At 36.9% G+C, this 13,261-nt stretch overlaps 1 protein-coding gene across 2 annotated transcripts in view; it reads right to left on the bottom strand.

The window, feature by feature from the left end:
- Positions 1-440: 440 nt before the first annotated feature.
- Positions 441-13,261, bottom strand: part of DCP2 (decapping mRNA 2) — a 54,900-nt gene continuing 42,079 nt past the window's right edge. Inside the window, exons 9-12 of one of the 2 annotated variants that reach the window (XR_009407569.1) lie at positions 12,354-12,464; positions 10,179-10,230; positions 7,761-7,976; positions 441-586 (exon numbers count right to left, since the gene is read on the bottom strand). Coding sequence is in view for 1 of the 2 variants with exons in the window: in XM_059418380.1 (XP_059274363.1) it covers positions 7,813-7,976; positions 10,179-10,230; positions 12,354-12,464 (327 nt within the window). In the remaining variant the exon portion in view is untranslated. Of the gene's footprint in view, positions 7,977-10,178; positions 10,231-12,353; positions 12,465-13,261 lie in introns of both variants that reach the window. The other variant, XM_059418380.1, reaches the window with a different exon arrangement.

Genomic DNA, 13,261 nt, shown 5'->3' with positions numbered 1-13,261 from the left:
TTATATAATACATATATCTATGTATGTATTATTTTAATTAAGATTTTTTTTTTAAAGATTTTATTTATTTGACAGATCACAAGTAAGCAGAGAGGCAGGCGGAGAGAGAGGAGGAAGAGAGGAAACCACTGAGCAGAGAACCCGATGTGGGGCTCCATCCCAGGACCCTGACTGAGATCATGACCTGAGCCGAAGGCAGAGGCTTTAATCCACTGAGCCACCTAGGTGCCCCTTAATTAAGATTTTTAAAATTTGACAAAAAACAGCAGGGGGAACAACAGGCAGAGAGCGGGAGAAGCAGGCTTGCTGAGCAGGGAACCTGATGCAGGACTTGATCCCAAAACCCTGGGATCGTGATCTAAGCCAAAGGTAGATGCTTAATGACTGAGCCACCCAGGTGCCCCCCAATTTTGCTTTAAAGCAATAACCAAACTGTTAAGTGTTGGAGAATACATACCAGTTCTTTATTTTCACTTTTGCAGAGACACTCTTTTAATAGTTCTTCCCATCATATAAATATGCCTTTATCTCATACTTGTCATATTTTATTGGTCCAAAGACAGACAAAATGTGAATAAGCTGGAACCTATGATAACAAGTAACAGTAGCAGAAACCAGGTTAAGGTAGTAATTAAAACTGTCCAAGCAGCAAAATTTATTGATATTGCACTACAGTCTAAATTTAACACAATATTTTTACAGAAAGCCAATATCTGAACAATCAACTGTAAAAATGTTTTAAAATACGAAAGGAAACCTTCATTCTCTCAAATTGTATTCTGCAAGATAAAAGGTTTTTAATTTCTAAACTGTGTTACTACATCAAAAAGCTTTCAAAAAAACATAGTAACTGTTCATTTTCTCAGGGGAGAGTACAGCTGGCACTGCTGATCAACTTTGGAAATACAATAATCCTGCAAACATTTAAACTCACTGGGAATTCTTAATTTATGATAGTCACACCCAATATAAGTAAGAATCAGTCCTTATCCTTTGATTAACACTGAGGGAAAGAGACAAAGCTACTGGTTAGCCAGAATGTAATAATTCAGAAACACAATAAATCCAATCAAAGGGTATCAATTTGTATAACAAGGTAAAGCCCACAAGTACTCTGGGGTTTCTTTTCTGCTGTTTGACAATTAACCAAAACAAGCACGAGGAACATCATTACTACCACAGACAGAGTTACTCTTAATGGTTTACTTACAGTCTTTTTTCAAACATTAAAATGCCCTAGAAGGTAAAGTCATAAAACGCTGTGACAGTTAAGGCAAAAATTAAATGTTATATTATTTTCATGTAAGATAAAAATAATCACTGAAGAGTTTACGAATCTAGTTACCACACTTACTCTCAAGTCCAGTTTGCGCAACATATTTAGTGAAACCATTTCAATTTTTTCCAACCAGCTTTCTTTCGTAGGTCCCACATGAAATTTAACATGACTCAGCATAAATATCTTCACCTTCTTCAGACTAAAACCTTCTCCCAAGAAAACTATTTTAAGACTACACACCTTCCTTGAATATTACCTAGTCTCTGCAGCATAAAAGACACTTCAAACCCTTGTTTTGGGAGGGGTAGGGTTAAAAAAAAAATTCTTATTCCCTTTCCCATCCAAACTAACCTGCATAAAAGATAATTTTATATAGGATTTCACTTGTTAATACATGAACTATAATTCCACTTGACTAATCATTTTATTCTGAAGTAAGACTGTTAAAAGTTTTTGTTAAAGCCAACAGGTAAAACTTTACATCTGAATTGTATGTGTCAATTACCAAAGATGATTTTTTATAAGGTATTAAGCTAATAAACTTCAAACACAACCATAAGAAAATATATATATGTGTGTGTGTGCATATACATCATGTGTGTGTTATATACACAAACATATATATACAAAATAGTTCATGGTTTTATTTTCCTTCCCTGTTACTGAAGGAAATGCTTATAAGAAAATGGAAAGTCAGTCAGCTGTCTCCCATCCTAACTTTGAAATGAAATAGGAGCAAAAAAGTAAAATTAAGGACTCAGTTTTTCAGATACTTATATTTGAAATTAAAAGGTACCTGTATAGCATCCAAATGCAAACCTAAAATGAACAGAGTCAGCAGAGCCCTGGGACAGTAGTGAAATGCACAAAGAAACTCTTGTAGATATGTCTTTTGTGCTTTTCTATCAGTGCACATTTTATGTACAGGACATGAAGAGAGCAAGTCCCCTGCTACTCATTCACTGCAGGAAGTATTAACATCTAACTGAACTACTAAGGAATAGTTACTACCTTGCTAAACTGCAATCAGTTGAGAACTTTTGCTTTCATTTGTTGCTATCCATAGCTGATTCACAAAAGAATAAGATAAACTGAGATATTTTACAAAGAACTAGCTAATCTCTTAAAGCTTGAGAAATAACTAACAATATAGATTTGTGCCCCAAATGCTTCACACCGTAGTTTGTAGCTAGAGACTGCTTCAGAACCTCAGTCAATGAATGCAAAGCAGAGTAAATTAAAATGTTACATACCTCAGAAAGTCCACAACCTAAGACTGTTAACTAAGACCTCTCCAGGACTAGCAGAATACTGCCCATTTCACCCTAGAACCACAGTTTTCTTTGTTCCCAATCTGACAGCTACAATGCACTGAGACCCCAAACAGCAGTAGTGTCCATAACCTTCCCCTCCACATGTGGCCAAAGGGCACGATATGTTCACTGCATAAAATTCCCACAGCAGCAGATTCACCGTAAGGATGTAGCACAAACTAACCTTCTATAGAAGGGACAAGATACAAAGCGTGGGGTGGTGGTGGGGACTCCATGGCCTCTTTCTGGCTTCGGAAGTCAATAACCAAAACGACACCCAAACCCCTGTAAGAGCCCTCCCACCAAAAAAGCAGCACATGTATATGTCCAAGGCCTTATTCTTCCATCCAAGAGGAGCATTCATGTGGGCCAAAGTTTCAAAACAAGGCAATTGATTTCTGCATCTAATCCCTTTCCCCCAAGCACCGCTAGCCAGTACTACACAGCTGACACAAGCACTCTGTCGTGTTTCTTTTCAAATTGTGCTTTCGAGCCACGACTGTCGCTAGACCATCCCCTCTGCTAACCACAGAAGACACAAGACAAATGCAATCTCTTTACTAGTGATTTCATTAACCTGGGGACCCAGATTAAAGATTCAATTATAAACATCTCTCAAAATAAAACTTCCATATTTTACCATAGTTTTTCCAATTTAATTTCTTTGTACTTTACATTAAAATCAGAGCAACTAAAGCTGGTGGAAGCCAGCCCTTCAAGTCCACTCCCATGTATGAGAGGTAGCTTTATGCTCTTCCCTAGCTTTACACTATTGCTTCAATAGTACATGCAGTTTGTCGTAAGAGAACTACATGGGAAGGAATGGATCACCATTCAGGACGAATGTATAGCTACCTCATGAAGTGGCTATGTCACACGCCTGACCATGGCCGGCTGTGCTCGCACACTCCTGGAAGAAGTACAGCACTTCAGTGTGGTTGGAGCTGTAAATTATCGAAACAGGAAGGACCAGGCTCAAAACACCGATCTTCAAAGTGAGAAAAATTGCTTTAGATTTACTGGATTGCTTGGCAACCGTAAAAAAAATAAGGCCAACTTTATCCAGAGCTAGAAAACACTTGGTCATGGCCATACATATTAGACATTGCTTGGCCTAGGCAATGATCACGCTTCTAGCCTAATACAACAGAGAGCACTCAAGAACTGGATTATCTTCTAAAATTTCTTCCTTATACTCTTTGCCCAGCAACTACAGCTATCTCCTTCCTTCAGGGCACTTTTGTTCTATAATAACCATCTATCTTATATTTTGAAACTGTAACCCAGAGCTTTATTTTGAAAGCATGGAACAGAGCCTTTATTGCCTATTTGCAATCTGCTGTCTTCAGGACACACAAGTATAAACTTCAAGAGCAACTTAACTCTAGGAAGAAAAAGATGCTGATGCCATCATAATCTCATTTTTAGAGTTCTCCGTAACTATACAAATACACTTTAAAGTCTTAGGACAGAATATAAAATGAGGAACTCTAGCTAGGCTTTACCAAGCTATCAGAAATAAAGTCTAACAAAACTGTTGTTTTACTAAACCTGTTTACCCAGAAACAGGTACTTAAAGGTAAAGGATATTTTGATATCTTCAGACAAAGTAAGACTTTGTCTAGCTTATCATTCATCTAAAGTTGCAATACATATGAGCCCCTTCCCCACTGCCAGAATATAATCTGAGTCAAAATCACTAAGTGACTTACTTTTCTTCAATCATAAATATGTTAATGAATCTGACCTTGTAACTATGATTAATATGCAAAGAAAACACTGCCTCAGAGAACACAGACACAATGGATGTCAATAAAAAAAATCTCAACAGGCAGAGAGAGGTACTTGTACAAAAATAAAGATAAAAAGCCAAGAGACATTATCATCGTAAAAAAAGTAACTTGGCAAACAGTCTAATTTTTATACTGACTTTTTGCTCTTTACTGTTCAAGTTAGCTGTTGGAAACAAACAAACAAAAAGAGGGAATTAGGTAATTAAATGTTTCTAATGTACACATGCCCTTAGACCTGAACTTTCCTAAAGACAACCATAGTATGTTGAGCTTTATAATAAAATTTAAATTTAATCCCTGCGGAAGGATGCCATTTACTTATATTTGAGTTTTTTGATATACACACAAACTACTAAAGCCAGAAAAGACTAAGTACCAACCCAATCTTATAGCATAAAATTATGTTTTGCTATATATCTTCCTTATCTGCACTTACTAATTGATATTTAATAGAAAAATAAGAATATCCAAAGCTCAAAGCAGCAAGCAGTGACCACAAATCCCTTGGCAGCTTAGGAGACTTGCTTTTATGTATTAACATGAAAATCCAACTCAAGTTTCAAACCTCTTCAAACTTCACCCGTGCTAAGGGTTCTATTCAGTTAATGTCTCGGGAAGAGTGTCACTGGCTGAAATCCTAAAACCATTCATTTGCTATTTCTTAACAAAAATTTGTGAAAGCATGTAAACTATAACCCCTATCTTTTGGATAACAATGGTTAAGTACAAAAAAATTCATTTAACATCTTACAAATCATTACAGTTATACATAAAAGCACCTACAAAATTTTAAAAAATCAAAGATTCACAGTGCACTGAACCTTGGAAAATGTAAGGCTAGAACATAAGAACATTTAAAAAGTGGATTCAAAGAACTATTTTTCTCTCAAAGACATTAAAACACAATGAAGCCAACACAACTACTCTTCTCATCTAGCTTTTTAAAATGCAGCACACAGAGTAAATTATTGCATATTCAGCACACTCCTTTATCACTTGATTTCTTCAAACCATGCTAAAATTCTCAAAGGAGAAATCCAGTTCTGTGCTAAGCATGGCCTTCTCAAGGTAACCTGAACACTGAGAAACTAATACACAGGTTCAAGGGTATAAGTATAGCAGATGTACATAAAACAGGTACATCCAACATACATATTTTCTGCATAGTTAAGTCACATCACACACATAAACTTTAACTCACATCATTTTTTACCTCAAACTGTCAAGAGAGCTAAAAGCCTCAAGTTACCCAAATCCCATCTGAACAATACCTTTATTTTGTTCCACAGTGCATTATATGAAGCAGCACAACAGCAGTAACATTTAACCATAGTTAAACTGCTGTAATTGAAAAGAGATAATCTGTTGGTTCTTGAAAAGGGTCAACACCATTAGAAGACACATACTTCTGGTAACTAACTCTAATCTCTTTTGCTTTTGTAATAAGAGCTGAAAAACCCAACTCGAGGCACAAGAAAGACTGACCAAAATATTCAAAAACAACAACAACAACAACACACACACACACACACACACACACGAAATCACTAAAAATTATGTTTGCCAGATGACATTAAATGAGTGATAATGATTTACCTGCTAGGCAAACTAAGTTTTCACTCCCTTAACAATTTAATAGAAATCTGGAATGCTGAGACCAACTACAAATATGGCTCAAGGAGACCCAAGCAAAGCAGCTGTATTTCTGGAAAGAACAGTAAGAGCTTCCAAAATCAATCCTACAATGCATTTTAAAAAAGGTCACAGAAGGATGCACAAGTTTGTCACATTAAAAGATGCAGGGTTATGGATAACCTAATTTTAAACATACTGCTATAATCATGAATTCTCCTGCTTAGCACCAAGAGGGTGACACTTTTATTAATAAATAGAATTTCTCCTTTAAAAATCAAGCCATTTAAAAGCTAAAGCAAAGAAATACCAAGTGAATTCCTTACAATAGTACTTCTTCTGAAAGTCCCACTGGGTCAAATAGAACCCCTATTAAATAGGCTATCTATACAGAATAAAGACTTCTACAATAAAATTTACAAGCAGAGATATATTCTGTGGATACCACATGTAAAAAAAGATTTTTAAAACCCACATGGCAGATGCACACACACACATATGCTCACACATCACCCCCTGCCAAAAGAAATACCTTCAATGAGGTCAGAAGCAGTCCAAATGCTAAAGCCCCCTTAAAGTCCTGGTGATTGTCTTCAATTAGAGCTGAAATTCTTAAAATGGCCATTGCCATCTTTATTTAAAAAGAAGCCTGAAGGAGCAAAATACAGTCCTAGAAGGAGTTACGTATGTTACCTTCTTGTTCTGATCATCCGCGAGTGAAATGCTTTATTTGTACCTGGGTGAACCGCATACCCCTTCCCTTCTCACTCCATCATCAAGGGGCTTCAGCATGCTCCTAAAGGCTTGTCAGTTTCTGCTACTACCGCAAACTGGAACCTAATACAACATTAGTTTCCAGAGATCAACACCGAGATGCAAAGTAAAACCTAATAATGTCAGTATTCATTCCATTCATATTTACACAATTGTAAGAGAGAATAAATTTTCACAGGAACGAAACCATTGTACAATACTGAAGAGTTGGCGGCAGGACAGTGAAGACAAAACCAAAGCAGTTGCCACCAAAGCAGTTACTGGATCCCCACCTCAAGGCTCCCCGCTCCTCTCTCCCAGGTTCACTGACTGCACAAGGCTCTCAACTCCCAGTCAGAGTATCCACTCCCTACCCAACCAACTCAATCCCCCTCCGGGCTAAGGACTTTGTCCTGTAATGAAGTGCTGTGCTCAATTTTAACATCAACATTACATAGTAGATGCTGGCTCTAAATAAAACCTTTCAACAAATCTCCCAGCACAAGAGGATTAGAGAACCTAAGTGATTAGAGGCAGAGAAATGCGCAAAATGCCACCAAGGCAGACGACCTGCCACCTTGACTTCTGTAACAATTTTAGCTCTTGCATTCATTTAATATTTGTGCATTCTAATTTCTTTTTAAAATGTCAACATAAGGAAACTCTTGTTGCAATCACTGTTGTGGCTACATGAAGCATTCCCTTTAACTTGGCTACCTGATGATGACTCAAGCACTATTTTTTAACCAGAACATGAAATAAAAACCACAATCACACAGAAAAAAAATGCTCTCATAAAAAGCAACTTAAATTCGTTAGCCAAACACTGAAAAGGTATATCTGTATAAAAGGTTATAACTGCATTTACAGTGCAAACTCATGTTTCTTTCTACTCTCTCTTCTGCAGAGAACGTTATCTTCAGAAACATCATTGCCTCCCTGCATTTCTTTAAAACACCTGAGAAAGGTAAGGCTCAAAGAGACACCCACTCAAATGCAACAGGTTTCTGATCCTGGGACTTCCACAACACAGCTGCTGCTATCAAAGGTCCAAGATTTTCATTATAGCATTATGGTCAAACTTAAAACTCAAAAAGGCTCTGGATGAAAAGGGGAACTTGCAATGACCATTACACGCCACAGACTGTCCCTCGGCATGTTCTAGCAACTGGTCTTCACCGGAGCAAGGCAAGTCATATACAGCATCTGTTTAATAAACAAACAAACAAACAAACTCAATAACTTAGTAAGAACTCAAATACTGCCCCTACCCACCTTTTGTTATAAAGGAATGCACGTACAATATATATTTTTCCTCATCACACTCTAAATCTAACCTAAGCAGAACCACCAAGATACTTTCTCTTCCCTAAAATGGGGCTCAACAGATTTTCTAATCTAGGATTGTCAATTTCCACACATTCATTCAAAATCTTAATCTTAGCCTTTAAGACCCTTTAATGTTCACATGCTTTAAAAAAATGGGCACATTTTTTTTTCTACTCCCATATTTGTTTTCTGTGCCAACGTAAAGGAAGCTTTCTAAAAAGATCAAAATGTAAGCACTGTAAAAAGAAGGGGGGAAAAAGGCAAGGACTGTAAAGATTACATTACAACAGTAATCTAAGACTTACAAAGAGTCCAATTGTAGAAAAATAAAGATGGAGCTTACCAAGGGAATTTATTAACCTAAGGGAATATATTAACCTTTAGGGAATGTATTAACCTAAGGAAAAATCCAAATTTTCAAAATCACAGTCCAACAAAACTCCCAATTTATCAAGGTTTGTTTTTGTTTTTTGTTTTAAAGGTAGAGGAGACCTAACCAGGAAAATGGATCGGGAACAGACATCAAGAAGCTGAGGCACGGTCACCTGGGAGGTTTAGTTGGTTAAGCATCTGCCCTTGGCCCAGGTCATGATCTCAGGATCCTGGGATCGAGTCCCACATGGGGCTCCCTGCAAAGGAAGGAGCCTGCTTCTCCCTTTCCCTCTGTCCTTCCCCCAACCTGTGCATGCACACACTCTCTCTCTCCACTAAATAAATAAAATCTTTAAAAAAAAAAAGAAGGCTGGGACGCCTGGGTGGCTCAGTTGGTTAAGCAGCTGCCTTCGGCTCAGGTCATGATCCCAGCGTCCTGGGATCGAGTCCCACATCGGGCTCCTTGCTCCATGGGGAGCCTGCTTCTCCCTCTGACTCTGCCTTCCACTCTGTCTGCCTGTGCTCGCTTTCGCTCGTGCTCTATCTCTGACAAATAAATAAATAAATAAAATCTTTAAAATAAAAAAAAAAAAAGAAGGCTGAGGCGCAAAGAAAATCTCAAATGAGGTTTCCCAAGACAAAAATCTTTTTATACTTCCTTTTTAAGACAAACTTTATATGTCCACAACATCCCCAACTAAGCTAGGTATATGAAGTTACAATATACCTTCTTCCTGAACATATGGGCTTTTTAAAGATTTTGTAAAGTAACTGATTTCTGAGCTTATGTTAATTAAACTATCAGCCTATCATATCCCCACCAGACAACATGGCCAGAAAAATCTTATTAAGGGGACTTCTAAACCCATATGTATATATACCAAACGACTGACAGTTCTTATGACTTCATAGTTAACCTTAATTTTCCAAAATAGGTTTAAAGCATCTTTTAAAATAGCATTTATCCTGTTTAAACTATAAGCAGTACTGCAAGAAAATATGATTATAATGCTTCCTATTTCTTCAGACTTTTCTGCATGAAAGACTTAAATTTAAATGGTGAATAAATGTAATAATTAAATGGTGTATAAATGTAATAATGGTAAATAAATGCAATAAATCTACTGCACAGGGCTTTCACACAATTCAAAACAGCATGTAAGAAAAGTCTACCATACTTACAAATGACATCTATTAAATCAATTATTACCAAAGAACTTTCTACATTCATCACCATTACTTTCCAAATCAGATCACAAACCTACTCTTTATAACTGATTAATAAAAGCTATCTCTAGTACCTGCTTAAAAAGTTGCTCAAGGCCTCCTGAAAAGCGGGGAATGTTGCCCTTCTGAAGTTAGTACTCATATGTATGTGAGAATGAGGTCTCCTCACCTTTACAATACTTGGTTCTACTCCCCTCTCACCAATATTTATTGACTTACTATGTTCACACATAGCACCAAGGTTTGACATTCACACACAAAAACAGCACACTGAAAGGAAAAATCATTTCCTCTTGATCATTAAAGGTCATTTTAGCAAGTTTCATACTTAGAGAACGTGACCACACATAACGAACTCTCTACAAACATGTGCAACTCTTACTGCTTGTCCATCACAGTCCATCATACCTCAACTAAAATCAAGGTTAGGAGAAAACCAAATCAAATCCCACCAGAGGTTTTAAAAAGAAAATGACTTGCCTGTTTCAAAATTATCCTGAAGTTTTCGTGGATGAAGTCTTTTTTCACATTTCTATTAAAAAAAAAACACACACACACACACAGACACACAAAAACACACACAACAGCTGCAGTTATTCTACTCACTATAAATGAAGAGATGTATGATCAAGTTTCTCAGGAAGAAGATTCAACCAGTAACATAAGCACCATCCCGGTCTTACACTGCTATATTTATTTTTTATTTTAAGCCTAAAACTTTTTTTAGTTCTTGATTATATGTACAATATAGAAACACCAGAAAAAGAAAATTACTCATTAAATTTCTCAACCCAGAGATAATTAAGTATTAACATTACGTGTATCTTTGTAGTTTTTTCTCTATGATGATACTGTGAATTTTCATATAATTACTAAAAATTCACTGGAATTATTCAGTACATAGGACTATGCTATAATCTACTTTTTTTTTTTTTTTAAACATTTAGAGAGAAAAAGTATGAGCATGTGCAACTGGGGTAAGGGGGAGAGGGAGAGAAACTCCAGGAGACTCCCCACTGAGCACGGAGCCCAACATGGGGCTCAATCCCATTATCCTGAGATCATGACCTGGGCCGAAATTTAGAGTTGGACGCTTATCTGACTGAGCCACCCAGGCATCCCAATCTACCTTTTAAATGTAATATACTGTGGGGGCACCTGGGTGGCTCAGTGGGTTAAATGTAATATACTGTGAACATTATTTTTTCAATAAATATAAATCTATGCCATCATTTTTAATGACTACATGGTAGTCCACTGCATAGATCTATGATACTGCATTTAAAATTTTATTTTGGGGTATCTAGACTGTTTCCATATTTTCATTATCAAAAGAGTAATGGAATGAACATTCTTTAAAATTCTCTTCTAGGGAAACAATTTAAGAACCTTTTCAAGGGCGCCTGGGTGGCTCAGTGGGTTAAGCCTCTGCCTTTGGCTTGGGTCGTGATCTCAGGGTCCAGGGATCAAGCTCCACATCGGGCTCTCTGCTCAGCGGGGAGCCTGCTTCCCCCTCTCTCTCTGCCTCTCTGCCTGCTTATGATCTCTCTCTGTCAAATAAATAAAATCTTTAAAAAAAAAAAAAAAAACACTTTTCAGGCTTTCCATATAGTCAAGCTACTCTCTAGAAGATTGTACCAAGTAGTTATTTTTAAGTGTTGCCAAAACACTCAACAACATACAAATGGCTCTTTTTATCTGTGCTCATCTGTCAGGAAAGAAGTATAATAGTAAAAGGCAAATAATCTAACAGTAAACTCATCTTTAACATGTGTTTGCCCACGGAATCAATATACCCCAAGTTAAGCAAATAGCAAACAGAAATTGAGGTAAAAACTTTTTGCTAAAACCTTAAAACTATTATCACCCACCATTAAAAAAAGAAAAGTAGCTGAAACTACAAGAGAATTCATCAGGACTTACAGAAAAGGTAAGCAATGGAGACCCATTAGTTATGAACCACTTTCTAGAGCACAAACTAAGAGTGAAAGTCAATGCTTAAAATGCTCACAGTTATCTGTCTGCAGGCCTAGTCTAAGGGCTATGGCACTGGCTTTATTTTTAATTTTCTAAATTCTATCAATCTGAAAGGAAAAAAATATACCATAATGTTCTTCCCAACTTTCAACTTAATTAAAACAATACAAACTCTGGGGTGCCTGGGTGGCTCAGTGGGTTGAGCCTCTGCCTTCAGCTCCGGTCATGATCTCAGGTCCTGGGATCAAGTCCCACATTGGGCTCTCTGCTCGGCAGGGAGCTGCTTTCTCCTCTCTCATTCTCTCTCTCTCTGTTTGCCTCTCTGCCTACCTGTGATCTCTGTCAAATAAATAAATAAAATCTTAAAAAAAAAATACAGACTCTATACAGAAAAACAGTCAAGGACTTGCTCTTTCTAGAAAGCAGGGTTGACTACACAATTTTCACAGTATTAAAAAATATTTAAATACCCACATAAAAAAGCAAAAATCAGCTGTGCTATTGAATCAATGTGACAAACCTGTAACAGAGAGCCAGAGATTTTAAGTGAGCAAATAATACACAATTTCACTCCACAAAATCTTACCAATATATCAATTTCATGTGCTTTGACAATGCCCTTGTTCCACTCCTAAAATAGGGTGAACTGCCTTCTTAGATTTAGAGCTAAAGTCTTACCATCAAGGGATTCTGATGCTTGGCTGGTTGGCTGTGGACCCCGTTTGTTTTTTTCTTCTGATTAGGTGAATCCTGATACTGTTTTCTGCCATTTCCCCTCATACTTTGATTCTGTTTTTCCAATGAAAAGAAATAAAATGTAAACCCACACTATAATATAACAGGACAAAAGCATATACCCCCAAGATTATGTTTAGCTGGTTGAATAAGAGTTTAGCAAAGTCCTCCCCCTAAATTTTCCTAAAACACTGGGGAACCACATCATATCAATACCAGTATCAAACTGATGCTTGCCAAAAGGGGGATGCGCAAAATGGGTAAAGGGGAATGGGCTTCTAATATGTAATGAGTAAGTCACAAGAATAAAAGGTACAGTGTAGGGAATACAGTCAATCACACTGTAATAGCATTCATTATACAGTGGTTTTATGGTGACAGATGGGAGCTACACCTGTGGTAACAGAGAGATGATGAATCACTATGTTGTACACCTGAAACTAATGTAACATTATCAGCTATACTCCAATTTAAAAAATTATTTTTTAAATAGTAAGGAAATAGGCTGACAGAAACTCACATTACCACATGCTTTTAATCCAATTTCATTCATTCTGCTCCTCCTGGTATTTTATAGTGTGGTATAAGAAATATAAAGTTTATCTCTATAACTAGTTTTAAATGTACGATTCAGTGGCAGTAAGTATAGTTACAATGTTGTGCACCACCACCAGTATCCATCTCCAGAACTTATTTCATCATCCCAGACAGAAACTTTATACCCATTAAATAACTCTGTATTCCCCCATCCCTCGCTTTGGTAAGCTCAAGTTAATTTGTATCTATAAATTTGTCTGTTAGGTACCAAATATAAACAGAATGGTATAATATTTTCCATGGTGTGTGACTTC

This window comes from Mustela nigripes, chromosome 12 (genome assembly GCF_022355385.1).
Source record: "Mustela nigripes isolate SB6536 chromosome 12, MUSNIG.SB6536, whole genome shotgun sequence".
Taxonomy (NCBI): domain Eukaryota; kingdom Metazoa; phylum Chordata; class Mammalia; order Carnivora; family Mustelidae; genus Mustela; species Mustela nigripes.
The sequence above is the reverse complement of the archived record's forward strand: the minus strand, read 5'-3'. Positions and strand labels throughout refer to the sequence as shown.